At 41.3% G+C, this 25949-nt stretch overlaps 3 protein-coding genes across 4 annotated transcripts in view; 1 reads left to right on the top strand and 2 right to left on the bottom strand.

The window, feature by feature from the left end:
• Positions 1–904: 904 nt before the first annotated feature.
• On the top strand, positions 905–2452 carry irak1bp1 (interleukin-1 receptor-associated kinase 1 binding protein 1). Its single transcript, XM_026342163.1, has 4 exons — positions 905–1199; positions 1712–1793; positions 1913–2043; positions 2155–2452. The coding sequence occupies exons 1-4, from the start codon at positions 925–927 to the stop codon at positions 2414–2416; spliced, it is 750 nt and encodes a 249-aa protein (XP_026197948.1). The 5' UTR covers positions 905–924; the 3' UTR covers positions 2417–2452.
• si:dkey-261l7.2 lies at positions 2446–10491 on the bottom strand. Of its 2 annotated transcripts, none has more exons than XM_026342165.1 (7): positions 6520–10491; positions 6126–6261; positions 5882–5971; positions 3764–3849; positions 3488–3648; positions 3218–3334; positions 2446–3129 (listed from the first exon to the last, which is right to left on the bottom strand). In XM_026342165.1, the coding sequence occupies exons 2-7, from the start codon at positions 6251–6253 to the stop codon at positions 3019–3021; spliced, it is 693 nt and encodes a 230-aa protein (XP_026197950.1). In that variant the 5' UTR covers positions 6254–6261; positions 6520–10491; the 3' UTR covers positions 2446–3018. The 2 variants fall into 2 exon arrangements, with proteins under 2 accessions (XP_026197950.1, XP_026197949.1); XM_026342164.1 differs by having other exon boundaries at positions 6126–6451.
• Positions 10489–25949, bottom strand: part of phip (pleckstrin homology domain interacting protein) — a 29623-nt gene continuing 14162 nt past the window's right edge. The window contains exons 17-40 of the mRNA XM_026342162.1: positions 25561–25786; positions 24409–24552; positions 23336–23519; positions 23110–23212; positions 22733–22870; positions 20711–20808; positions 20405–20612; positions 19532–19642; positions 19214–19321; positions 18032–18156; positions 17617–17699; positions 17354–17465; positions 16092–16153; positions 15824–15979; positions 14978–15098; positions 14762–14887; positions 14487–14562; positions 13292–13351; positions 13002–13154; positions 12455–12607; positions 12142–12353; positions 11807–12048; positions 11301–11447; positions 10489–11198 (exon numbers count right to left, since the gene is read on the bottom strand). Of these exons, the coding sequence (XP_026197947.1) occupies positions 10489–11198; positions 11301–11447; positions 11807–12048; positions 12142–12353; positions 12455–12607; positions 13002–13154; positions 13292–13351; positions 14487–14562; positions 14762–14887; positions 14978–15098; positions 15824–15979; positions 16092–16153; positions 17354–17465; positions 17617–17699; positions 18032–18156; positions 19214–19321; positions 19532–19642; positions 20405–20612; positions 20711–20808; positions 22733–22870; positions 23110–23212; positions 23336–23519; positions 24409–24552; positions 25561–25786 (3858 nt within the window). The remainder of the gene's footprint in view (positions 11199–11300; positions 11448–11806; positions 12049–12141; positions 12354–12454; positions 12608–13001; positions 13155–13291; positions 13352–14486; positions 14563–14761; positions 14888–14977; positions 15099–15823; positions 15980–16091; positions 16154–17353; positions 17466–17616; positions 17700–18031; positions 18157–19213; positions 19322–19531; positions 19643–20404; positions 20613–20710; positions 20809–22732; positions 22871–23109; positions 23213–23335; positions 23520–24408; positions 24553–25560; positions 25787–25949) is intronic.

Consider the following 25949-nt stretch of genomic DNA (forward strand, 5'->3'; position numbering starts at 1 on the left):
AAAGCGCGTTTCACAGTTTAATACTCCAGGGACGCCAAACAAACTTTGTTGTTTGAAGAAACCAGCATCCAGAATTGGATTAAATCTCTGCTGTTCCCAAATGTCCTTGAAATATAAAAGAAGAGGGTATATATATGTGTCTATAGTACATAAAGAGAATACCATCTACCACAGATTTATTTATTTATACACATGTATAATATCGTCTATTCTGTATTTTCTTTATTGATTAGTCACATTTGTAATATTTTCACTATACAGAAAACATCAAAATGATCTAAATCAAAATGATTCTGCTACAGTATGTTTATTTTGTAACCTTAATTATTGTTAAATCATACTATATCATACTATTATTTGGCTATTTTGTTTTACTAATATTGCATTGCTCAAGCTTTTTAAAAGCCTTTTGAACATTAAATAATGTGTTTTTCCTAGTTAATGTATTTGACAATATTACAATGTGATTTAATGTAGGCAACTATATCCATCTTTTTGTTACTAAGTATTTAAATGTATATGTATTTATGGTATATATTTGATCAACACAATATCTTCAATAATAAATAAAGTATCTATACTATTTGAAAAGGTCTGAACTTCTCTCTTCACATCATGTGTGCTGACACTCTTCTATTTATACTACTGTGCTATGCTGCCACCTGCTGACCAAACACAGATACTGATATTAATGTCATTTGATAATAAGTCGTATAGAGAGCGTAATGAGCTCAATCAAACTAAGTATCGATATGATCCGTCAGCCCAAGCCCACATTTGAACTTCTTACAATTAAATACAATAACATGGTCATACACACATATATAAAATAAAAACTAACAACGTAGCGGAAGTCGCCTACACATCCCGACGTGCATTGCGACAATTCCCATAGCAGCGGGAAGTTGGTTTGATCCTCACAACATGGACAGTCCGGGCCGAGGGTTGGCTGCGATACTACCGGCTGCTGGTCGTGAGCTCGCCGGTAATGAAAGAGAACAGGGGCTGGAAGTACGAACAGTTAATCGTCAGAGCACCGGTAACCGATTAAGGGAGGTCCAGGTAACGGGAACCGCGGAGGTTTGCTGCCCGGCGGACCGAGCGTCTGTCCGGGTGAGTGTGGGAAACAGCAAGGGGTCGGTGACCGAGGTGACGACCAGCGTCACCCGGCGGCTGGACTACATCTCCCAGTGTGTCAGGTGAAGTCAGCCGGCAGGTCTGCACACTAACCGAGGCGTGGAGAGAAGCAGCTGCAGCTACTGTCCTCCTCTTACTGTGTTGTAACAGATAAAGGGGGGAAAGAAGTCACTTTTATTCAAGCTAAAAGATTGCATTCCTGAATTTAATAAAGTAAAAAGACTGTATGTATGTTAATTTGATCTAGGACACTGCACCATATATTATATAGCACGATCATATATGTTGAATGTAAGACTATCAAATATTATCACTAATTGTCAGTAATATGCAACAATAAAAAAAAATAGAATAATATTTCCCTCTAAAATGAAATGCAATATAAATTTAGTTCTGAATTTGAGTAATTTTATTTCTTTCATCAGTGGTAGTGTCTGAGTAGTGTGTTACTGCATCAGTACTGTTTTTGTTTTTTTTATGAAAAACTGTGTAATTGAAGTTGATTGGAGAGCTAATAGGTCCTAGAGATGGGTTCATTCACCTCATTGTGGGCTGTTAAATTCTTTCTGCACAGACAACATGACATCAAGGATGAAGACACAACTGTGAGGAGGTTTCTACAGCGAGAGGCAGACCTGTATCACTTGAATGCAGAGGTGCCGTACTTGAACGAACGCTTTGATCTAAATGTGCTGCAATGTTACTAATCTTGTACTATAGCATGTACTGTATGTGTGTTGAGCTGTTTAAGAATGTATCATAAATGTTTCCATAGGTCGTGGTCACTTTTTCAGATTTTGCAAAGATGGAGCGTGTGTGTAGTGTGCTGCTGGAAAAGCTGGACAAGAATGTCTGTGTGGGCACACCCCAGTTTTACCACAGTGCACAATGCCTAAGTCAACTAAGGTAAGAGACGATAAAAAGTGCCTCTCACCTACAACAAACTTCTCCTGATTTTGACTAAATGCATTAACATAGCTTGATGCAGCACCTGTAACTACTGTGCATTTGTTTCAGGAGGCGAGCGTGTGTGTCAGCTGTTGAAAATGCTCAGCAGAAGGCCAGAGAAGTCAGTCACCTCCTGGGACAAAGTCTGGGACCACCCCTACTGGTCAGAGAGGAGGAAACAAGGGAATGGAGGAATGAGGAGGAGGAGGATGGAGGTAGAGGGCACAGTGCTGCACCCGTTTGTCAGCTTCCTCATACACCCACAATCACTGCCTCCTCACGGGTGTCTGTCTCTTTCAGCCTCAGAGACAAAAGTAGGAAAAAACTCTAAAGACACTTATGAAACCAAAGAGCTGGTGGTCACTGTTTAGATTAGTTTATTGCATAGCTGAATAAAGTGCAGTCTTTTAAGTTTTGTTTTTTTTATCTCAGCTAACACTGTCGTGCCAGGCAAAAAAACTACATAATTATTCATTTGTCATTTTAAGCATCATTCACAATGTTTTAACTTAAACATTCAAACCATTCAAATCTGCCTTTTCTTATTTCTTACTTTCTTAAGTTTATAAGCATTGATTAAAATACTGTATATTTGTACATCTCAAACAAATAAAATTTGAACAAAGAATAGCTCACAGTCTTCATTAGAGCATAATTACAAGTCCTAGTACTAATGCTCTCTGAATTTCTCTGACAATCAGAGACCTTCATCCTGCCATCCAGCAAGGAGGGATTTTCATAACTGTCCTTATTCTGCACAAAGCTTGGTACATACCGCTACCAGGACGGAGCGGCATTGTGGATCTATTCATTACAACATATCACTGACAGATTCAAGCAGAGTTCTTTGACATAAAAAGAACCTGAAACCAGGTTCAACGCACAGGAACAAAAAAAGAAGAGGGTGTTGAATAACTCTTTCAGACTGAACAGTCATGTGTCCTTGATCTCGTCTTCAGGGAAGAGCTCTCTGAGCCAGGGCTGCATGACAAACCGTTCTCCATCAAAATGTGTGAAGTAGCTCTCCAAGGTGGGAATTTCTGGCTAGAAACATCCCACAGTGAGCCCCAGACACAGTTTAGAACAGTTTATTGTATGCGTGATTGTGTGTTGCGCTTTTACCAGTACCTACCTGCAAGCCAGTGATGCGTTCAAGTTGTGTCTGAGGTAAGTATGCAACTAACAGAGAAGAGGGTCCAGGCCCGCTGAACAGCACCTTGTAATGAGGCGTATTCTCTGCTGTAGTGCCCTACACACAGACACACACACACACACACACAGTCACAAAACTCAGTGGCTGGCTACTGTTTAAGTTCTCAACACCTATTTGAGAAAATATCCAATTTTAAATAAAATGTCCATGTTGGTGCTGAGTGTTAGTGCAGAGAGTGAAATAAGTAACCTCAGGGCTGGAATACATCCTGTCTTTCCACTCTGGAGGGGCTCGCATTTCAGGGTCCCAGCTCACCACCACCCCGACCATATGACCCTTCCTCTCCATCACTACTTCTCCAACCCGCAGAAACACGTACGGTGGACGGGGGCTGCGGACTGTCTTGGAGGCTGCAAGGATAAAGGAGAGAATCCTGTGAGGTTATTTTTGCTTTAATCGAAGCCACAGGTGTAAGAACTTTTATACATTTAGAATATATGTAGATTTATGTATACAGACACAAACCTCCAAAGAATCCCTGGTCGTTGTCATAAAGCATGGTCTCTATGGGAGGTCCCGCTTGCTCGTCCTGTCCCAATCCAACCAGAGACCTTTAGAAAGTAAATTTACAGACGCATATAAACAAGCTTTTGTTTGCTCCATTCTTTGCCTGTGTTCTTACAAAAACCTTTTTTACAGTTTTTCTCATTTGCTTAAACATGTAAACATTTCATCTGAAAATAGAAGAGGATGACTGGCCAAAATGTTGCAACACTAATATTAAAAACATGCAACAAAAGCAAATAGTCAGGTTCATAAATATTGGAACAATGAAAAGCGTTTTGTTTTTTTATTAACATTCATCCTCTGTACACAACATTGAATTTGAGTAAAACACTTAAGATGTGAGTGAATTCAAGACTTTTAGCTTTAAATCAAGAAAACAAAAGTGTTGCAATAACCATTGAGAATTTATACATTTTCATACGGATACCCCTGTTTTTGGTGGCTCATAAATAATAGACAGACTAGCTTACAGGCAGTTGCATGGCCAGGTGTGGCCTGATCCCTTGGTACTCCATGACTAATCAAGCAAATAAAAGGCCTGACAGTGATTCTGAGTGCTACATTTACATTTAGTCATGTTAACGGACGCTTTTATCCAGAGCGACTTACAAGTGAGATACAAGGTACAAAGCAAGGTAGGGTAGGTAGTGGAGGTAGGCCACTGCCGGGATTTGAACACCAGTCTCCCATGTGGAGGGCAGCGATGTTACATTTGTTAATGTTAACATTTACATTTGCTAGCTAACTAGTTACACGTTTGAGGCAGATGGCCACCCACCCTGAGCCTGGTTCTGAGTTTTCCCTTTCCACTGTCACCTAGTGCTGCTCAAGTAAGGGTTGTAAAAATGACCCAAAAACATCCAGCATAAGCTACAGAAGAGTCTCTCCAGGCAAGGAAATGGGATATTCTTCACTGGCCAACCAAATGAAAATGTGTGTAATTCCTGAATGGTTAATACCACACTTTTGTCAAACCCCTTGAATTAAAGCAGACAGGCACATCTTGATGATTCATTTCAAATTTATTATGTGGTGTCAAGAGGCCAAATGCTAAAAACCCTGAATTATGCCATATATGTGTGCTGATAACTTTACATAGTTATAATGTGAACCAAAAAAGGCAAGCAAACACATCTCAGCATGAATTGTGTGATTTTCTAACAAGGTGATTATAGAGATAAGAAACCCTGCTACACTCTGCACCTGCATTTTTTTTCCAGGTGGCCTGTGGACACTGTAAATTTAAATTAATCAGTTTTTATTTCATTTTATTGTGTTCTTGTTTGCAGGTGTTTCAGTGCCTATGTCTTATTGACATGCAAATCTTACAGTAAGCACCAAGACAAATTTGGGTGTTCAAGATGGGCATTTATACTGTATTTCTTCATTACGCAAAGATTACAAATTTCAGCCAAACTCAGAAAATCTATTTTTATTGTACTGTATTGCGTCAGACTTCATTCTTTAATCCACACTGTTGAAACTGAAAAGATGAAAACTAACTGCTCCAATGCACATGCAAACTTTTCTACCCTGATCCCTGTGCCACAGCTTCTTACCCTTATGGCCTGTTTCATTAGTTTTTTTTTTTTTTTAAACTTCTGTTGAACCACAACTCAAAAGCAATGTCTAATTTTCATGAGTTAATCTTTTGTACATTTTTATTTATTACTTTTGTCAGCTTCAAGTTATTTCAGTGACATTTGTGGGTTGTTCCTTTCTTTAATGGAAGGGTACCAACAATTTTATCCATGTCTGTAGTTTAAACTGTGAAGCTGTGTTTTGCTTTTGTTTGACAGAGTTAATCCAATAAAAGATGTGGGTCTGTGGATGGGGTGCAGCTGTTGTGGTGTTTTTAAAGAGTAGACCTCTGCTATACTAAGATGATGATGAAAATCAAGAAAATATTTAGTTTTAGCAACTGAGAAAACTGTGCTGTGGGTTTTGGAATTGTACTCTGGTTTAAATTAAGATTATGCAAATGAATGCAGTGCCATGGATTATTAAAACACACGTTAAGAGTCTAAGTCAATGACACTGTTTATGTGAGCTGCAAGCATCCTACAGTATACTCACTTGACTTTGGACATCTGCTCGTTTGCCCAGTCCATCCATGCAGTACCACTGAGGTATGACCCTCTCCACTCTTTCCAAATTCTAAGAAATCTGAAAGAAATTGTTATTCATTAATAAGAAAAACACAAGACTACTCCCACAGCAGCTGATTAGTTTCACTAAAGTATTCCTTTAAGGGTCGGGATGCAAAGAACTACATTTAACGAATAAGAACTACTTTGTTTTACGCACGGAGCCTACCTACCGAGTGGTTGCGTGGTAGCGCTGCGCCGCCGTGGAGCCGCTCCACCGGGAGATGAAGTACTGCGCGGGCACCGCGGAGAGCAGCAGCGCGAGCTGCAGCACAGCGCTGCTCGTGAGCTGAGGCATCATGACGTCACCTGCGGACGGGAGAGGCGCGTCAGGTGTGGACGTCACAGGTGCGACGCCCGAGAGGGAATAAAAGCGCAGCGCTGTCTTTAAATCCCAGCCTGTGGAGCTCAGGTGCCCTAGTCCGCTCAACAGAGCGCGTTTGTGTGTGTGTTCTGCTCAGCTGGTTAGAGAAAGTTACTCCCTCCGTAACACGTGGAGCTGCAGAAACGTCAAGTGAGTGGATACAACTGTCCAAGCACGTTACTAGTAACAATTATAACTCTTACCTCGAGGTCTGATCCAGTGTGCTTCCTCCAGCTATCTGTTCAGCATTGCGTCTGTTGGCGCCAGGAAGCCAGAACGAAGCGGCTCAGTTTCACTTCAGTTTTATTTACATATCTCGCCCATGCCGCCGGCACCTGTGTATTTACATTACTCGTGGTGCTCAACAGGTGGAGCGGCCAATCGCGGCAGCCCACGGAGCGTCCCGCGGACCTTTAGCGGTGCGCCACGTCAGGAAGCCACCGGAGCGAGGGCCTGACGGGCGGGGGGGGACGCCCAGTGACGCACTGACGCTTGGGTAACGCAAGGCGGGAGAGTTGTTCATTCATGCATCACCCTGTGAGAATCGAACAATCAAATCGATCACATCTGTTTAACAAAAAAGTAAAACAACAGGGAGTAAAGTGGGTATGGAAACACAACTGTTTATTTAATTAAAATATTGGTATGAACTAACAGGACAGCAGTACTCCCCTACACATACATTCTAGCTTTATGCTTCTTTTTTGCATTAATTCCTTTATATATAAAACGTATCCAAACTAACAAAGACATCCTCTTCAATCAGTTCACGTAAAACAGAACCTTTTTTGACCCCCTTTCCGTTCTGTTCTGTCCCATCTCACGGCCCCATAAAACATAAAATGTCCCAAAATGTGCCCCGGTGGCCCACATGCAGCCACCTCACATACACAGTGACCTTTAACCTCTGACCTAACACTGCGATAACCAGTCAGAGGTCACAGCCGGTGCAACTCTGCTACACATTAGCACTGGTCTGTGGGGTAAATAAATGCATGTGTACGTGAGCCACAATATGCAAAACGGGTTTGATAAAGCAAAAAGGCTGATCTCAAGTGCTGAGTCGAGTTGGAAAGCACTGATAGGCAGAACAGCCATGACTGATGTGTGCTTGAAAAGATAAGAATAAATTAATATAGCGGTTCTGGCTAAAAACCCATGGTTCGCTTTTGAGGAGCCTCCCAAATCATCAGAGGTCGTACATTATTACGGTTATAATAACCAGACCAGCAATAGTAAATCAGCTCTTACTTTCACCGTTTTGATAAATACAGGTAGTGTGGGTGATCAGAATAGCAGAACAAAACAAGCATTATGTCCACTTTGATTGGATAAATGTGTTCCAGAAGGTAAATAATACAGTGTCCATCCTCTTGGTAGTTGATGTGTGGTGTGGTTGGCCATTTGTGGTTCTGTTTTTAAGCTGTCCCATGTAAACATTTTGTTTAACAGTGAGCTCATTATCTCAGATTTGAGAAGTCATGTTCTGTGCATATGTGTAATATGATTATTTGTGGGTGAGCTAGAAAATGTGCCTATGAGGAGTTAACCGAACCAATTTCCCAGACCAATTCACAAACAAACACATAAAACCAACAAACCAATGGCCGCAACATAAATATTTTTACGAGCAAAAAATCATTAGCTTCCAGTCTTTAATAAAAACTCTAATAAGGAGATTTGACCTCACGTCAAGAGTCACTTATGGAAGGAGGTGTCAGTATTTTAGGTTGCCTCAATTTGAACTAAGACTTTTCATATACACAATATGAACTATGCATTCATGAAACTGACAAAGAAGTGCGGCAGAGTATAAAACACCGTACCAACACTAGGACTCCACAGATGTAGCCACTGTCCCATATGGCGGGGGTACAGGCAGAAAACAGTTGACACATATGTGAACGAGCTCGATGCTCAGTGTGGAAACATTAAAACTGCTTCAGAAAATAAACACATTCAAAAGCCATGTTCTAAAACTTCAGTGCCCAAAGACAGAATTTGGCATTGACAACAAAACAACAACACAACAATGATGAACAGATGAGATATATGCCGACTAATATGTGAAATGAAAGAGCTATGAAATCAACCAGGTGTATATAAATGCTACCGTCCAGTTCCCCAAACTCAATCCCACAACACAAGTGTCAGGTTTTGGCTTTCATCTGTTCTGTGCTGGGGGAAAAAACTAAACTTGGTCAAAAATGGAGACCACCATCTTTAACACCTCAGTTCATTCTGAGTGTTTACAGAGAGAGAGAGAGAGAGAGAGTTATAAAATATGTTTGTTTCATGTCAGATTGTTAATTTTTCAGTCTTTTCCCTCTTTCATAAGCCCATCAGGTCCAGTCCAGGCCTCTAGGTCCTGTTCCTTAAACCCAGCAATGAGCAGAACTAGTAAGTCCCCTCTCGCCACCCCCCCCCCCCCAAAAGGCCCCAAAAGAAGAAACCAAGGATTCAATATGCCACAGTAGCGAAGGCACACAATCAAGAAGATGGATATAAGACTTGTCTCTCTCTCTGCTTTCCGTCCAATCCAGTTTGATCTGGCTCCATCCTGTTTGCTTCAGGCATGAGAAAGTGCTAAAACATGCGAGACAAAATTCTGTGTGCATGTGTGTTTGTGTGTGTGTGTGGTCACCATAGAAACATATCAACATTTAAAAAGTTCATTTTTATATGTTAACAATTTTAAAATACACAGGGTTACTCCCTACGACTGCATTGATAACCAGTCTGTGGTAAGTGCATCTCAAAGCTAGTCATCCAAAGCTCCACTCTCTGTACCTTAGGTATAAACTGACAATAGGTTGGTTATAGAATAATATATTGACGTGAATAAGTGTATGCTTACAACAACAGTTAAGTCTTTTTTTTCAACCGCTATAAATACATTTCTTTGAGAGGTTTCACAACGACCAAACTGTATGCCACTGTTTGTACGCTGAAAGTGAATGACACACTCAACTGTGTTATAAAAGCACACACACTCCTTCAATTGCACACGCACTCGCATAGTCACACCATAACTTCATATACATACAGGCACATGTATTTTGCAGGGCTGGAGCCAAGCACGCCCACACGCACATGCACACACGCTCTCTCTCTCACACACACACACACACACACACACACACACACACACACACTAAAGACATAAAGGCACAAGGTATTGCTAATGTTGAGGACGCATTGAAACATGATCTACCTAAACATATAAATGACCCATTTCATCCATGCATCCTTTTTCTCCTCATCACAGTAAAAACGTCTTCTAGAAAAAAAAGGGATGCTTCCTCTGTCTAGTTAACATGCAAAAGAAAACACACACACACACACACACCCACACACACTGATAGTAAACAAAACCTACAGATCTACAGTACCAACAAAGGTACGCCATTTGGTATTTTAGCACAGACAGACACGCTCAGGTCAGCCACTGTGTAAGACTTTCAAAACAGACAGCCCATCATTATGTAGAAATCTTAGAAAAAGCAGAGAGGGGGGGTTGTATAAAAAAACAGCGAGAACAAAGAAGAAGGGGGTGAAAGACGAGTGGTCTGTAGTCTGTCACAGACCTAACAATTTTAGTTCAACGGGCATCTTTGACCTACCCAGAAGAGACACTCAAAAATAGTGAGATAAGATACATCCAGCTCTCCTCGTGATTTCTTTTCAAGTACTAAAACTCTGTTCAACTACTGTTTTGCCCAGTCTGACACCAACAGTGTTTCAGGTCAGGCGGGGCTCTTGAGTGGTTCACTGAACAGGAGCAAGTCACAAGACCACCAACAGGGGAGTCAGCAAGCTCCGGTCGGATCCAACATGGACCAATAATGCAGGAGGAGTTAGAACAAATGACCAGTAGCTGTCAGAAAGCCACCGGTTGCCATAGTGATGTGCTCACTGGGCCGAGAGGAAGGAGGACTGAACAGGTACCTGCACCATCTTCTCTCCATAGCCACAGCTTTAAATAGCAGCAGCTGGACCAGCGGCTCCCCAGACCCACACACACATACGCGCACACAAATGCATACAACAGCAAGCATTACTTTCTCAACTCCGTCCCCTATTCCTCCAACACAGGAGCTCAGAAATCTCAGCCAGGTTTCTGCTCTGACATGGCACACAGCCTTCTCTTCACATCCAGCGTGTCTGTTGTGTTACCAGCCTATAAGGTTGGCTTTGGCTTTTTCTGTCAGCTTGCGGACACGTCCCTTTGAGGATGTGCCAAAGGTGATTGATGAGTCCTCAAACAGCAGCTGCCTCTGCTCCTCCTCAGAGTCCTCCTCCATGTACCACGCTGACCGTCGCCCCTGATTACGTGTGCGCATAGACCCTCCTGACCCCTCGCCTGCCTCCTCTCTTGGAGACTCCTTGCGATTGGATCGCAGCGGAGCAGTCTGTGCAGGGGTCATGACCTCCTCGTTGGCTCTCCTGCTGCTCCTCCTCAGCGGTGAGGGCTCAGGTGACTCGGCAGGAGGCGTGGATTCATCAGTTCTTACCACTCTGGGTCGGCCACGCCTTCTAGGAGCTGAGGTTGTCCCGGAGTCTGAAAGCACAGATGTTTCCTGTGCGGAAGACGTCCCACCTTCGTCGCCTGTGGATTGGTCGAGCTCATCGTCAGGAGTGGAGCTCCTGCGGTTGCCACTCCTTGTTATCTCCTCCATCTCCTGCTTGCTTTTCCGTCCTCTCTTTTTGCCAGGTGGGCGACCTCGAGGTCTGGAAGGGCTGGCTGGGGTCGTGACCTCTGCAGGACTTCCTGGTGGGTCCACTCTGGATTTCCGCCCCCTTCTCCCCACACCCAGGGTCAGATGACTACTGTGGCCATTCAGGTGGACTGTGCTCTGAGATGAAGGACTTGCAGGAGAGCCTAGAGGGAAACATAACAGACAGATGACAATAAATTCTTAAACTGTTTATAAATGTAATAATTAAGTTAAAGTCACTATATTTGTGACATTTTCTCTCTTACCAGGTGTGTGTCGTACTGGAGTCCTGAGTTTCCGTCGGGTGCTTCCTCCACTGCTACTTTCTGCAGCTGGAATGGGGGTCACTTTTTCGGGAGCTGCTGGCGTTGAAGCTGACACAGAGTTATGAGCCCTCAGCAAGCGAGTAGATTCTGAATTGTAAAGAGAGATGCACAAATTAAGGTAAATTATTGGTCTGAAATTCACACTTTGAACCTGATTTACTAAGACCCAAAACAGAAGGTAATAAATTTTGCTTGCAATTGCAATTGTTTGACAAAACGTGCAAACGTGAGGCAACCACATTTGAATGAGAGTTTAGCATGTTTTACTGGTGTCCACCACAACATGCACACAAGAACTGCCTACTTTGGGACACCCCAGAAACAACAGCTACAGTACTATGCAAGGAAATGCAGAGATGTAGTGGAAGCATTGCAATCACAGTCACCTGTAAGCGATCCTGTACATCAGACCCTTAGTGTGACTTTATATGTATTAACCGATTTACCTGATGTGCTTGGCGTGTTGCTTATGGCATTGTGTGAGGAGGATGACGATGGTGGGGAGTGTACAGAATGACGTGCGGCACTGCGTGTTCGTCCAGCAGTTGGCGTGTCCACCTTCCCATTGACCAGTTGTGGGGCCTGTTTAAGGGGTGCACTCTGTCTCAGAGAGGAGGGTCGTGTAGGAGCTGGCGACGGCTCCCTTTTCCCAGTCACCCTGGATGATACACGTCTCTTTCTCTCGGGGCTAGATACAGGTTGGAAGAAAAGAATGCCACCAATCGTACGTAATGTGTAAGAAAAGCCACAAAATTTTTAAATTAAATGTGCGTTCTTCTACCTGGATGCAGTGCTGCTCGTGGGAGACTCGCTCCTCCTCCTTCTTCTCTTCATGGCATGTCGTGTCTGTCTGTCCGTAGTGTGTCGGGTCTGTCTGTCAGTGCCCTGCCTGGTCAGTTTATCTGTCAGGCCATGGATGGCCTTGTAGTCGGCCAGGATGGAACTGATATGCTCCTCAAACAGTGCAGAAAGCCTTAGACTCATACTGTAGATCTAAAGACAAAATAAATAATGTACTGACTCAACTATCATACTTAGATAAATAAAAACACTTGTCAAATTGTATGGGTTTTCTTTCAGCGAGTGTGTCTTACCCGAGACTTCTTACTAGGCGTGTAAGCTTTGGAATTGCTAAAGATGAGCCGCACATCTTTGCAGAGCTGGATGGGAGACTGGTACTTTCCTTCTGTTAGCGTGTTGAGAACGGTGCCGAAGTCCATTGGTGATTCAACTATCTGCAGGTAGTCCTGGGAAAGGCAGATGGAAGTTAGGACATTTCAAATGCAGCAAGGATATGAGTAAAAGAGTGTGAAGAATTGATTTAGGGTTTCGTTTTGAGTAGACTAAAAAAATTAATAAATAAATAAAAATACATTTCTGCCTTCTTGTTAACAACACAACTCTAGCCAACTGACGCCGTGTGTCTGTTCACATTGTTTCTCTTTCACAACTTATTCATTCCTTTGATTTGGTCGTGCTGGCTGAATGGAGACACTTGTTCTTCAGTCTAAACAATCCCCTCAGCTCAGATACCACTCCTTGTTAACTGAACTGTCCCACTTGCCCTAGCCTGACTGAATAGCAAGACTCAAGGACCAAAAAGGTAAGTGAAAAATAAAAAATAAATAAAAAAATAGGTACCGGATATTCTTGTAGGTCGACAGGTTCTCTGAAGGGTTCTGAGTCTTCACACTGGAAGATAAGATCCAGCAGCTCCTTACAACGACCCCTCCATGCATGAGGATCATACGATGGAGGGCGGGTTCGCAGTTGCCGCTGCATTGGTCGACGCCCCTACATATCAAATGATAATTGTGATGCAGTGGAGAAACTTTTAATGTAAAAAGCAACACATCTGAGTTTAGTACAGTTTGTTTTAATACATGTAAAAACAGCCTAGCATGTATGGGAACACACTGTTGCTGTGTTACCTTATGGTTCCGTGTTGATGTCCCAGGAGTATTAATATCTTCATCATCCTCCTCGTCATCCTACACAGCAAAAAGATAAAGGTTACACATCTTGACTAAACCCATGAGCTGCTGTGCCCTTCAGGTGTAAATTCAGACTTCATGTGCAGTTTTGCATTTGTGCCACTAAGATGCACATATCATAGCTTGAAACTGCTCATGCAAAGCACCTCTAAAACAGGCTTAAGAAATGTGTAGAGAAGAGAGAAAGTAAACTTTTAAAATCACTAAGTTACACAACATTCCTGCCTGGTGAGATATCATTATTAGCCATTAATAAGGCCAAACAACAATTTTCAAAACAAAAGTTTAATTACAACAACATGACACTCATGTTTGTGAAGCCTAAAGTTTTTGCTCTATTTCTGCAAAAACATGCCCTAATGTAATCTTCTTTTCAGGCAAGTCAAAAAACTAGATAAACAGAACCCAATTCAATAAACAAGACAAAAACATTACACCTCTTTATTTAATTTTTATTTGACTGCCAGGAATAGGGTGTTACTATATGTCAGAGCTACAGGGAGGAAGCTACTGCAAAAAGAACATTTGTTGCTGTCTACAGTTTGCTCAAGGTGTGTGGCTAAGTCACAAGGATGTTGGAAAATGTTCTGTGGACAGATGAGACAGATATAACTATTTGGTTTGAATGAGAAGTGTATTGTTTAGCGACAACCAAACACTGCTTTAAAGCATCAGAGTCTTGTCCCATCTGAGAATTGTGGCAGTAGTATCATGATTTGCAATGCTATCATCATCATCATCATCATCATCATCATCATCATCATATATTTGCCACACACAAATATTTAGATTACAATAAAGTAATGTTTTTGTCTCATTTGTTTTACTGAGTTTTCTCTGAAGATATCATTATCAGGTCATATTTATGCAGAAACACAGAAGTTGACAAACTGACACTGAATAGATATTTTTGCCTGCTCCATTTATATCAATGAGACCAGGCTAAATAACACTTGAATAATGCAGCCTCCAAAATTATGATAATATTGAATTAGCACTTCTCTAAAATGATCGTTATTACCTTTATGAAGTGAGGGTTTTACTGCAGGACTGTCTTCTTAGACTGCATTAGTTGTAGCTTAATGTACCTAAAAACTGCCAACTGTGTGTGTATGTAAATATGCAGACACACCTCATCTTCAGAGTCAGAGAAAGTTGCCTTCTTCATAGTTTTGTAGAGGGGCATGAGGTCTGTCAGACTTTGGTCCCTATGAAAGAAGAGTTCCTATCGTCAGTTATGTTAAATGCACATTAAAGCTCTTTAACAGATTTCTGCTAAGTATGACAGGAACTGAACTGCTTAACATTTTACCACTAGATGCAGTTGACTTTTCTTCAAAATTAATATTATGCTCTAAAACAACATGCAGTCTTTTAAAGGAATGATTCTCTGCAGTGAACACTCACTTAATGAATTGCAGCATGAGGTCAGAGACAAACTTTGCAGTAGTGACGATGAATGATCCTGGCTCATTGAATGTTTGGGCGTTGTGTTCAATGTAACGGACCTCCCACATCAGAGAGGACAGCCGTCTGAGAATAAAATACAAATATGTTCAGTGAGTGAGTGAGTTTTCATCATCCGCTATCTCTCTTTCTCAGACACAGCCTGATGACAGGTACCTGTAGAAGCGGTTCACCAGCCTTTGGCGTATAGTGCTGAGGTCAGTGATGTAGGCCACTACTGTGCAGTACGTGGGGTAAGCTTGTAGGTCCACTGGAAAGGCAAACGGTGCTGCCACATCTGAGGGTAACAAGTTTAGTAGATTAAAAATAGGTAAATATGCAGAAAAAAAGAGAATTATCACTGCAAGACACAATACTCATGGAACAAAACCATGGAAAAAGTAAGAAACAGAAGGCCAACAATAAAGTGGCATGACGATAGCAGGGTGTATGTTCAATCAACAATTAAGTCTATGTAACTGTCCATATCAAATATTACAATGATTAAAAGTGCCAAGTCACATTTAACTAAAGATTCCCCTCCTTAATCTAAAAGTTCTTATCTAAACTTGCACACTTAAAAGAGTTAATATGAATCCTGTCCTGCAAGCCCACTGCAGCATGAAGCGTAGGAGTACCGAGAGATCTGGAAGGATTAAATGAGCTGACTGTTGCTTTGTCCACTTTTCCCCACAACAGTCACTAGAGGGAACCATCAGACCAGCCTTCTTCTAGGGGGGGAAGGACTGCACCAATGTCCACCAGAGTCTGTGTCTGATATGACATGACATCACTTAAAGGGAATTCAAGCAACTACCTCAGTATCTGGCTCAACGTGTTAGCAGTTTATTCCACTTAACATATGGCCCATGGCCCTGCTGGGCTCATGCTGCTGAGCTTGGAGTGGTGACTCAAGTGTAGAGTAATGCTGCCACTTTACGAGAAATGTGCCCTTGTGACTTAACTTCATATCCCTGCTTACATAAGCAGACTTGTTTTCACGGAAGCTTAATGACATCATACCAAGGGTGCAAAGCTGGTCAATGGCTTTGATGATACGTTCGCACTCTTCCGCACGTGTGCGGCAGCCCCATTCTCCATCCAGAGGGACGTACAGCAGCTCCTTCTGCTCGTCTTCCGTCAGTGGGACACTCATGCCCAGCTCCTCAGGGAACGTGGCTGCAGAGGGAGCAATGTAAAAGCTTGAAACTGAATTTCACACTATTTTGTTTTAAACAGTTTGTGTCGGAATGTGTTTACACCTCAGTGTGGGTGTTTTTTAGATACCCACCGTCATCAGGGATAGGCTCCATATCCCAAGGACTCATTTTCTCTGTGTCTCCATTATCCCAGCTGAAAAAGAAATAGCGTAGAAATGAATCATCAAATAATCACATTGTAGTTTGTTGCTGTACTGTGTTGCAAGCATTTGTGTCATTCTCTAACAAGTTTTTTTCAAATAATCTGTGATCGTGAGGCACTTGGTACTGAGCAGAAAAACAGACTCAAACTGTTTAATATGCTTATTCAAAGCGTAGGAAAGTTTTCCAAAGTAAAACGTCACTTCAAATAAATAAGTTGAGCAATACAAAAAAAAAAGAGCAGTGGGCTTCACTATATCAAATCCAAGCGGTCATCCTGGATCGTTCTATATATCTTCTTGAATGATTCAACTCACAAGGTGTTTATGTACTTGCATTGTGAGAGAAGTTTCCATTTGCCTGGAACTTGTCCAAGGCAACAAATTCCTTGTTACAAGTAAACCATAATATAATGAAACTGTCTTAACATTTTTATTCTATTCAAAGTCAGCTCTCAAAATCGCTGAAATCCCAGGATTCACTAAGACACTCTTTGTACTGAGAGACCAACTGCACACTAGAAGAAGTGTGAGTCCAAGTTTTCACACTTTTGCAGTAGCCAACTTCAATGATTAAAATTGATCTTTAAAGAGAAACTCCTCAAAATCACAGCACTAATAATTACACTTTTGTTCCTTACATGTCTACTGTAAGCTCTCAGTACCAATGGATGCTTGTTGAGTTTGCTCCATATACCGTGTTGTTATGTTATGTTGGCTTTCTAGTACAGTAGCAGATATTTTTATACAGTTAAGACATACATGTAGCTTGTCATAATTAGATTATACGTTTTCATTTGAAGCAGTTAAATACAGTACTGGCATTAACCTGCAGTACAACTATGGCAAAATATAATTTGCAAGGTGCAGTGCATTGGGTGGTACTATCATCTTTCAATCTGAAACCAAGCAATGTGAAACTTCACACTACCTGACTTTACTTCCTTTTCCTCTCACCCACTAGCAAGGTTTTCATAATTCTGTGCTTCTGCACACAGGGTTATTCGGTCTTTTAAATTGTTTAAATTGTTCATGCAACTCAAGAAATTAGGAACACTTAGTTTGTTTCAGTGGATCTTCTTGCTAATGAAAATACAACAGATTTATTTAACAATTAGATTTTGTAGAGTTTCAGCTGAAACTGCATTTTAATGGGATTAGACCTGCAAAACCACTCCAAGCTGGGTTCATACCAGACATTGTAGCACTGGAAGAGGCTGTCAGGATACTGGAGCTGGTAGGGCTCTTGGCTCTCGATAGTCCCAAACCACCAGGCATCATCAATCACTGACCGAAACCTATCGCCTGTACAAATATCACAGGAAGTGTAGATACTGAGTTCATGAATGGAGTATAAGTGAAACAGAAAATATGACATATGTCATACATGTCATATTGTTCACAAACTCTGCTTGTGCTTCAAGTAAGTCAGTCAACAAAGGTGAAACTCACGGACCTATACTCCACTGCCTCTTTCTGGCATTGTCAAACTGCTGCCTCAACACCAGGAAGTCGATCACATCGGGCATGTCATGGTACCTGCAACAGACACATTTTTACAAGTCCAAGAATACAACACAAGCAAGGAAAGAAACATGTTAACAACCATCTTAATAGTGCTCTAGTTTTAACATACACATGAAATACTCTAGCAAAGCTAAACTCTTCATTTTATGTTACGAATTAATTTATAAACATGAATCACATCAGTTACTGAGGAGAACAACTTAACTTGCCACACTGAAATTCTATCTATTGTTGGAAAGTTAATGTGAGAAATGTAAAGTTCTAATAAATACATGGTATGACACATAGCAAAGTACAATATCTACCACAAGTGTCTTATTATTTTGTCATTTATTGTCACATACTTCATAGAGAAGGATCCTCCTGTCAGTTTGCCAGTGTCAGGGTCCAGGAAGGAAAGTTTCAGACAAGACAATGTAGGCAAGCCAACCTCGTACTTGATGCCAACTATCTTCATCAATTCCTGCTCCTGAACACCACCAATAAAGGAAAAAATAATGATCACAACAAGTGAACACATTTCTTCACAGGAGAAGCCGCCCACATATCCAGGAACATCGTTAGGGTTAAACATAGTTCAGCGAACTATGTCTCACTTCTTGCTTATATATTTTCAGTGCTTTGTATGTGTAAGTTGAGACAGTGTTAGCAAAGCTACAGTAAGTACTTCCAGCTGAGAAAAAGCGAGACTGAAGACAGTAATGCTTTAGAGCTGCCTGCAATGCATTATCGCCTGTCATCTGCACAGAAAATGCTATTTCTACCTCCTCACATGGAAAAGAAATGAAAAAATACTTTGAGTGCACAAGTACACAAAACAACACAAGTACAAATGAATTGCCATAAGTTGTTGCTTTTAAGCATCTGATGGTGTTTATTTTTCCATTTATTATACCTGTAGAATAAAACTTACTCAGTCAAGAAATTTTATGTTGGAAAAAAAGGTAAAAGTGGATCTGAAAGTGATGCTAGATAAATGTCTATGATTAAGAGGAAATATCAGAAGAGGCTTGTCTGTTTCCTTGTGTGAGCTGAATTGTTGACAACATCATTGTAAGTTGCAGGTCTGTAGCATTTCTCAGGAAGTGCTTTGTCTTCCTACGAAGATTATGTTTGTTTTGTTTGTTTCTAGTGCACTGGCCTTTACAGTTGTTACTCTGTCAATTCACCACCACTAAAGGAGAAATGTCACTGAAAATATTAAACTCCCAAAATGCCATGTTAGCTCGCAAAACCGGTTCTTTCATCAGATGTATTCTGTATTCTGCATTTATCACAGAAGTTAGGAAAATTTGCATGAGCGTCTTTCATGCTTTATAAGAATACTTGTCACTGACTATCCAAATAGAGTTCCTCTGTGTGAAGACTGTATTGATTTCCTACTGTGATTTTTATTAGAGGTTTCTCCTTGGTGGATTTGGGCACACAAGTAAAGAGACAACATAAATCTTGAGATACATGGGATCTAAAGAGCAATGTCTCTCTTCAGAGACTGTTAAATCCATCTTTGTCAAACTGGTCCTTACCCGCAGTTCCATCTTGTGCCAGGGCTGCTTCTTAGGATTGATGCTGTAAATCTTTTTCTGTTTAGCCATCTCCACATAGGCTTCATGGCCCTGTCTGAAATAGTACACCTGCAAACACACATATACGTACTTTTTGAATACACGTTTGTCAGTCAGTTGCTTTCTTGAACGTAATGACTACTATAGCCTCATGGGGCCGCTAGCTTGGCTGCACACATAATCCTGTTGTTATATATAACATGAGTCCTTGTTTTGGTATGAGCAGCCATGTGGTGCACATGTGGTGGGGACACTATAACAGAAACAGGCAGTGCGTACCTCGTCTCCCATCTGTGGTATGTAAGGACATCTTCGCGGGACAGTGTCTGTAATCCAGGCAGAAGGAAGCCATTCTTCCAGAGTTAGCCCTTGCTCCTGAAACTCTGTCCTCTGAATGAAACACAACAAAATAAATATTTGTTTGCAAGAATCCTAAAGACTTTAATGGTCTTTGCATTTTCTTTTACTTTTCCAAAGATTTTGCATTATTATAATGGGCATACATGCACCTTCTTCGTGTAATGTGCCTATACTTAAAGTTGCAGTATGTATCTATACCCAGTATGCTCCTAAACAAATCTTAATCTGGAGAGATGCTGACAAAGATTTTTGTGATGCCAATTCATTAAACAGCCTGGCAGCAGTCCTGAGATATCCTCTGCAAGCCTTCCCCTTCTAGCCAATCAGAAAAGGCCAAAGTAAGGTCTGGGAGCTCATGGCTTCCAGTCAGTAGGTGAACATGCTTCTGCTCTACTTGACCTCTCACACCGAGGTTTCAGGCTAGCATTAGCAGCTGGCAGACGTCACTATGCCTGACTCACAGGCTACCAATCTCTCTGGATTAGACAGAAAATATGATAAGGGTTGAGTGGAGTGTAGAGGAGCAGGGACAATGAGGATTTCTTCTATTACATTATTGTATCCTTATGTGTATTCATTAAATATCTTTTTTGATTTTATTTGTGATAGGTAAGAAGTCCTTATCAAATCATTACATTGGCAGTATCATGATTTGGGCTGCTATCATCATTAAATTACTTAGTCATTCCTAAGGAACCTGGGAGGCAACACAGATTACTACATTGAAAGCACAAATTACTAAACAAACAGATCAAACACTGACAATCCAAATTTTAACTGCTGATGACAAACCTTCCTCTTCTCCTTTGGCTTCTTCTTCTTTGGTAGTGCGCCATCTTTGTCTGGTTTGTCTTTCTTCCTTTCCTTCTTCCCATCCCTCTTCTTCTCTACATCCTCCTCAGATCCACTGCTCTTCTTTTTCACCTTAACGCTCTTCTTGGGGGGTTCAAGGTTGATCCCTGCATCCGCTGTCCAGTCAGAGTAATCGCTGGAGTAGTCACTGCAAAAACATCATAAAGACAAGATTAAAAATCCATATATCTGCTTGTGTGAATTTGCATATAGTAGAGTATGTGTGGTATACTGTATATGTCCCACCTTGAACTACTGTGGTCATCTGGCCAAGGCTCTTTTTCCTCCTCATCCTTCTCCTCCTCTGAAGAGTGTCCATTGATTTGCCGTACCTCCACCTCCCCCTGGAAACACACATCATTTTGCATTAGCATTCTAATGGACACAAAGATGAACAAAAAAATAAAAACAATGAAAGGCGATCAGAAATGCATAAAGTATTAAAAAGACATGAGGTAAGTGGAGCTGAACAGAGCTACATCCTGTTTAACACTTGCATCCACCCCCTATTGAGGCTGGTTTGCCTAGCCTTTCTTAGATGAAAACAGAAAATAAGCAGCACATAGCATCCAGGCTAGGATAAATCATTATCTTATTGTTTACAATTTGTCATTTAATGACATTTTTCGTGACACTGGTGTCTGTAACGGAAAAAATCTGAAGCTTAGTTATTAATACAACCTGAACTGAGTATTGAATTTCTCATTTAATCTAAATTCTTTCAATTATATTTACAACATATATATATACATATATATATATATATGTTATATATGGTCGGCCTCCCACTGGATAATTACTGCATAACCCTTACTGATGCAGTGACCAGCTTCTCAACCATGTCAGAAGACACATCCTATGGTCATGAAAAAGATGTTAATCTGCCACAGAAGGGTCTAATTATTGACATGCATCAAGCAAAAAAAACATTTAAGGAGTTTGCTGAAACTACTAAAAATGGGTTAAGAACATATTATTAAATACTGGAAGGATGGTGGAGAACCATCATCTTTGAGGAAGAAATGTTGTCCGACCACTTAAACGTTTAAATCATAAAAGGCACCAGTAGAACTTACGGCTATGTTTAATAGTGAAAGTAAGACCATTTCTACACACACAATGTGACGCGAACTCGCGGAATAGGACCACTCAGTGAGGCTAATCGTAAAAAAAGGGAGCAGAAGAAGGTCATGTGGTCTGATGAATCCAGATTTACCCTGTTCCAGAGTGATGGGCTCATCAGGGTTAGAAGAGATGCGGGTAAAGTGATATACCTATCATGCCTAGTGTCTACTGTACAAGCCCGCAGTGCTATGATCTGGGGTTGCTGCAGTTGGTCAGGTCTAGGTTCAGCAACTTTACGCACCCAAAGAAAGAGGTCAGCTGACTACCTGAAAATACTGAATGACCAGGTTATTCCATCAATGGATTTCTTCTTCACTGATGGTACAGGTATATTACAAGGTGACAATGCCAGGATTTGTCGGGCTCGAATTATGAAAGAGTGGTTCAGGGAGCATGACAAATCCTTTTCGCATTTGGATTTGGCCACCACAGAGTCCAGACCTTAACCACATTGAGAATCTTTGGGATGTGCTGGAGAATACTTTGCACAGTGGTCCGACTCTCCTATCATCAATACAAGATGTTGGTGAAACATAAGTGCAACTCTTGAGGGGAATAAATGTTGAGACACTGCAGAAGCTTATCGAATGCGTGCTGTAATCAAAGCTAAAGGCCGTCCAATGAAATATTAGAGTGTGTGACTTTTTGGACGGGTAGTGTATATAGTAAATATGCATGTTTACGCATGAACCCACTAACAGCCTACTGATTATTATAGCATATTATAGTTTCAAATAGCTGCCTGATTTGAATACTGACTCAGGACTAAAAGCTTATGCTTGATTTATTTAAATGATGTGAATAAATTGTGACTGGGAGATTTTAACTGGTGAGATCAGCTGATTGTTTCATAAGACATTGAAACTGCAGAACTACACCCTGGTTGTTCAGCGGTATTACTGAGCGATACATCATACTTCTACATAATCTGTGTTTTGAACACAGGGGTCTCACGTCTGTTTCCCTGCCAGCTGGCAAAGAGCACAGACATCAACAACAAATTAGATTTTGACCTGTCATCAATCGAAGTCATGGAATTAAAACTTTGTGTATTACATGAGTTTCATAAAGGATTAATCTCATACATCTTCCATGAAGTATAAAATTACATTCAAAACAAGGCAGCAACAATACTGTACCTACCTCTGAGGTGCTTTCATCGTCGTCTGCAGCCTCGGCACTCTGGCGACTCGTCTCCTCCATGGCTGCACGAGTTTGATAGCCATGGTTACCCTGGCTCCTCCTACCCTCGTCAACTACACACTCTGATGTTGGATGAACCTGCAACAGTGAGGAATAAAGTGATGGATATGATGCACAGAAACTAGGTCATATTGCCGCTGACAACAGAATTATACTAGGGACAGAAGGGACCGAAATTAAAATGAAGAAAAGAAATCTGTGAAGTTCTCTGTTTAAGAGATGTCCAAAATAGAATATGTAAAGGAGAAAAATCATATGGCAAAGTGATAAAAAACACCCTATAAAACAATAATGTGTGACAGTGTTATTTCACTAACCCTGCTCTCCTTAGGGAGAGAATGGATGGTCCGCCTCCTCCTTTCAGACTGATAAATATTGATCTCTTCCTCCCCTTTAGCCTCACGCCAGTTCACCTGTCTCCTGTAAAACACACACATGCACACACGAATCATGATGTGCATTAAAGCTAAACATGTAGGTTTATGACATACTAATGTCTGTTATTGCTTTAGCAAGTTCTGTATTTATCAGTGAGTGTTTTACCTGACGGTGGCTTCCTCCAGCTCAGGGACCAGCACCCTGCGGCTCCAGGCCACAAGATCTCCCTCTGTGGCCATCTGACTGCGCGGGGCGTTGCTGTGCATCTGCCGTACACCTTCAATCTGACCACTGCGCCTCAGACCCACATTGGGTGGGGAGTGCACCTCGTTGGGCGAACCCACTGAACCTATGATGAAGAGAAAGATGATGAGTCAACAGCATTGAAGGGAGTCGCTTGTTTTAATGGTAAAGGATGAGTACACTGAGAGCAAAAGTCTCAAAAAATTGCAGAAAATATTTACTGATTCTCTAAAGTCCTACGTGACTTTTCTTCCCTTGACAGGAAGCCCAAAGATATTTAGTATACTCTCAGAGAAAAACGAAAACAAAAAATATCAAATCTACACAAATGAGAAACTGAAAGCACTAATTTTTCTGCTAAACGACTAATCATTTAAAAAACTAATTGTTTTAGCCTTAAAAGTGACTTAGTGATACAAAGAAAGACAATGACTCTAGTTAATGGGAAGTCGCTTACTGAGGTAATTGTAGTAATCGTTTTAGTTGTTAAACCTAATTGAATTTACAATGAAGACACACATGATTTTGTTACTAAGAAGGTTGCCGTTTTTTTTCCCCCTGGAAATTAAGTCAGCTAAATGCAGTTACTTAACATTATATATGCTAATGTGTGAGCGCGGAGCACCAGTGCCACAGACATGGGTGATCGGTGGTATGTTTTTTCTTCAGTAAATAGGTTCGCTGACCTAAACATATATTTCCCAAACACTCACACATCTGCTGAAATCAGCTCAAACCTGATACATCAGTGTTGAACTTTGTAGAATAAAATCTCCCTGAGTTGCTTGTTTTGCTTATTTGGACATTATACACACTTAATTATTCAAAGTGATTATAATATGAAAAGAGCTTATCAACCTGCCAATATTGTGTAATTCAGAATTTTAAGTCATATTAAGAAGCACTAATATGCATCCAATGTGTATAACACTAAAATGATATCCACTTTAACAAGTTCTGCACACTACAACCTTGACGTCATGACTTGGTCATACCTCTACTGGCCCTGGTGTTTGCAGCTGCAGAAGCGGCATCATTTGTTCCCAGTCTTTGGTCTTGCTCCTGCTGCAGCCTCTGAATCATAGTATCCAGAGGACTGGGGCCATCCACTGCCTGCTCACTCACAACTTGGTTCAGGCCTGACACAGACAGGAATGGAAAGAGAGAGATGTGAAGTGAAAACACATCTGATAACATTAAATAAGTCTGAAAGCCAACAGGGTTTACAGTTGCCAGGTGTTTCTATTTACTCCTGTGACAGCCCTTTTTACTTCCTGTCTGGGCTGTGTTGTGTGGGCAGTTCTTGGACTTTTTTGGCAGGAAGTCATCATTGTCTTGGCTCCTCCTCCAGACATATACGCTGGTGGACTCAGCCATTTTGTCTCTCTGTTCCTGCGCATTTGGTTTGTGATTTGGCCTAAGTTGCCTTTTGTCTGTTTTGTTTTCATTTCACTTCATTTTACACACATACATACACTCCCCACACTACTGACATCGCAGATTAGCACATTTTAAGATTTCTTTGCTTGAATTGTGTTAAGTTAAATAAATTGTCTAATTGTCATGTGTGGTCCTCCTATTTATCCTTCTTTTGAGCCAGGTTCTGTGAACATGACAACATGCTACAATCCACCTCAAAGGAGAACACGGTTGTTGGGTTTGTAAAGTGTTGCACAGTCACCTCAATATTAAGAATAGCTTTTACAGTGCTTTTTAAAAGGGTAAGCTTATGTTAACACTTTTATATCCTGTGAAGCACAAGTCTCTTCCCTTCCTTGCCACCTGTCATCTGTTCACAGCTAATGCACTTCATTAACTACTGATTGTTTCTGTTTACATCCCTGCCAAGATTTTAAACTGCCTTATTAATTCCGGTTTTATTACCAATGGTACTGAAGTGTCAGTAAAAGCCTCTCATTAGGCATATTTGAGGACCGATAACATTTGTTTCAAGTAACAAGCTGCAAGAGTATGATGAGTTTGACAAGTGTCCTTGATCAGCTGGCAGAAGGACTCTGATGAGACCTCCAGGTAAAGATCTGGTCTGCAGTGTACAAGCAGAGAGTGGACAAGTTCAACTACTAATATTATGGGGAGAGATCAATGCTAAAAGGCTACTCGTGAGGATCTGATTTCAGCCTCTGTACCTGAAGAAGTGACCCCCATCTGTGGGATCAGCTGCTCATCTCTGCAGCCCTCCCTGCCAGGCACCAGCCGCTGGTATCTAGGAGGGTGGGGGTTTCCATCCACATCCACTAAAAATGGTGGAGGCATTAGGTGTGGTGCCTGCTGAGTTTGCTCGTCCAGCACAAAATTGTTGGCGTCCCGTATCAGTGGCCGGTAGTCGGTATGAAAGAACATCTGGTCCGCTATCTGAAGCAGGGGTGGAAAATGACACGTACATTTACCAAAGATATCTACAGCATATGTTTTTATTGAGCATACTTCCACATCTCAAGGACATGGCATGATAGGCGTTTGTTGTTACTGATAACATCATGTCAGGTATGGCTTGGTGTGTGAATATTAAAGGTAA

The sequence above is a fragment of the Anabas testudineus genome, chromosome 24, assembly GCF_900324465.2.
Source record: "Anabas testudineus chromosome 24, fAnaTes1.2, whole genome shotgun sequence".
Lineage (NCBI taxonomy): Eukaryota > Metazoa > Chordata > Actinopteri > Anabantiformes > Anabantidae > Anabas > Anabas testudineus.

Coding starts and splice junctions, on each gene's coding strand:
- irak1bp1 (XM_026342163.1), top strand. CDS start 925: ATGGACAGTCCGGGCCGAGGGTTGGCTGCGATACTACCGGCTGCTGGT. Junction 1,200..1,711: donor TACATCTCCCAGTGTGTCAG/GTGAAGTCAGCC, acceptor CTTTCTGCACAG/ACAACATGACATCAAGGATG. Junction 2,044..2,154: donor CAATGCCTAAGTCAACTAAG/GTAAGAGACGAT, acceptor CATTTGTTTCAG/GAGGCGAGCGTGTGTGTCAG.
- si:dkey-261l7.2 (XM_026342165.1), bottom strand. CDS start 6,253: ATGATGCCTCAGCTCACGAGCAGCGCTGTGCTGCAGCTCGCGCTGCTG. Junction 3,649..3,763: donor CGACCAGGGATTCTTTGGAG/GTTTGTGTCTGT, acceptor TTATCCTTGCAG/CCTCCAAGACAGTCCGCAGC. Junction 3,335..3,487: donor GGATGTATTCCAGCCCTGAG/GTTACTTATTTC, acceptor GTCTGTGTGTAG/GGCACTACAGCAGAGAATAC.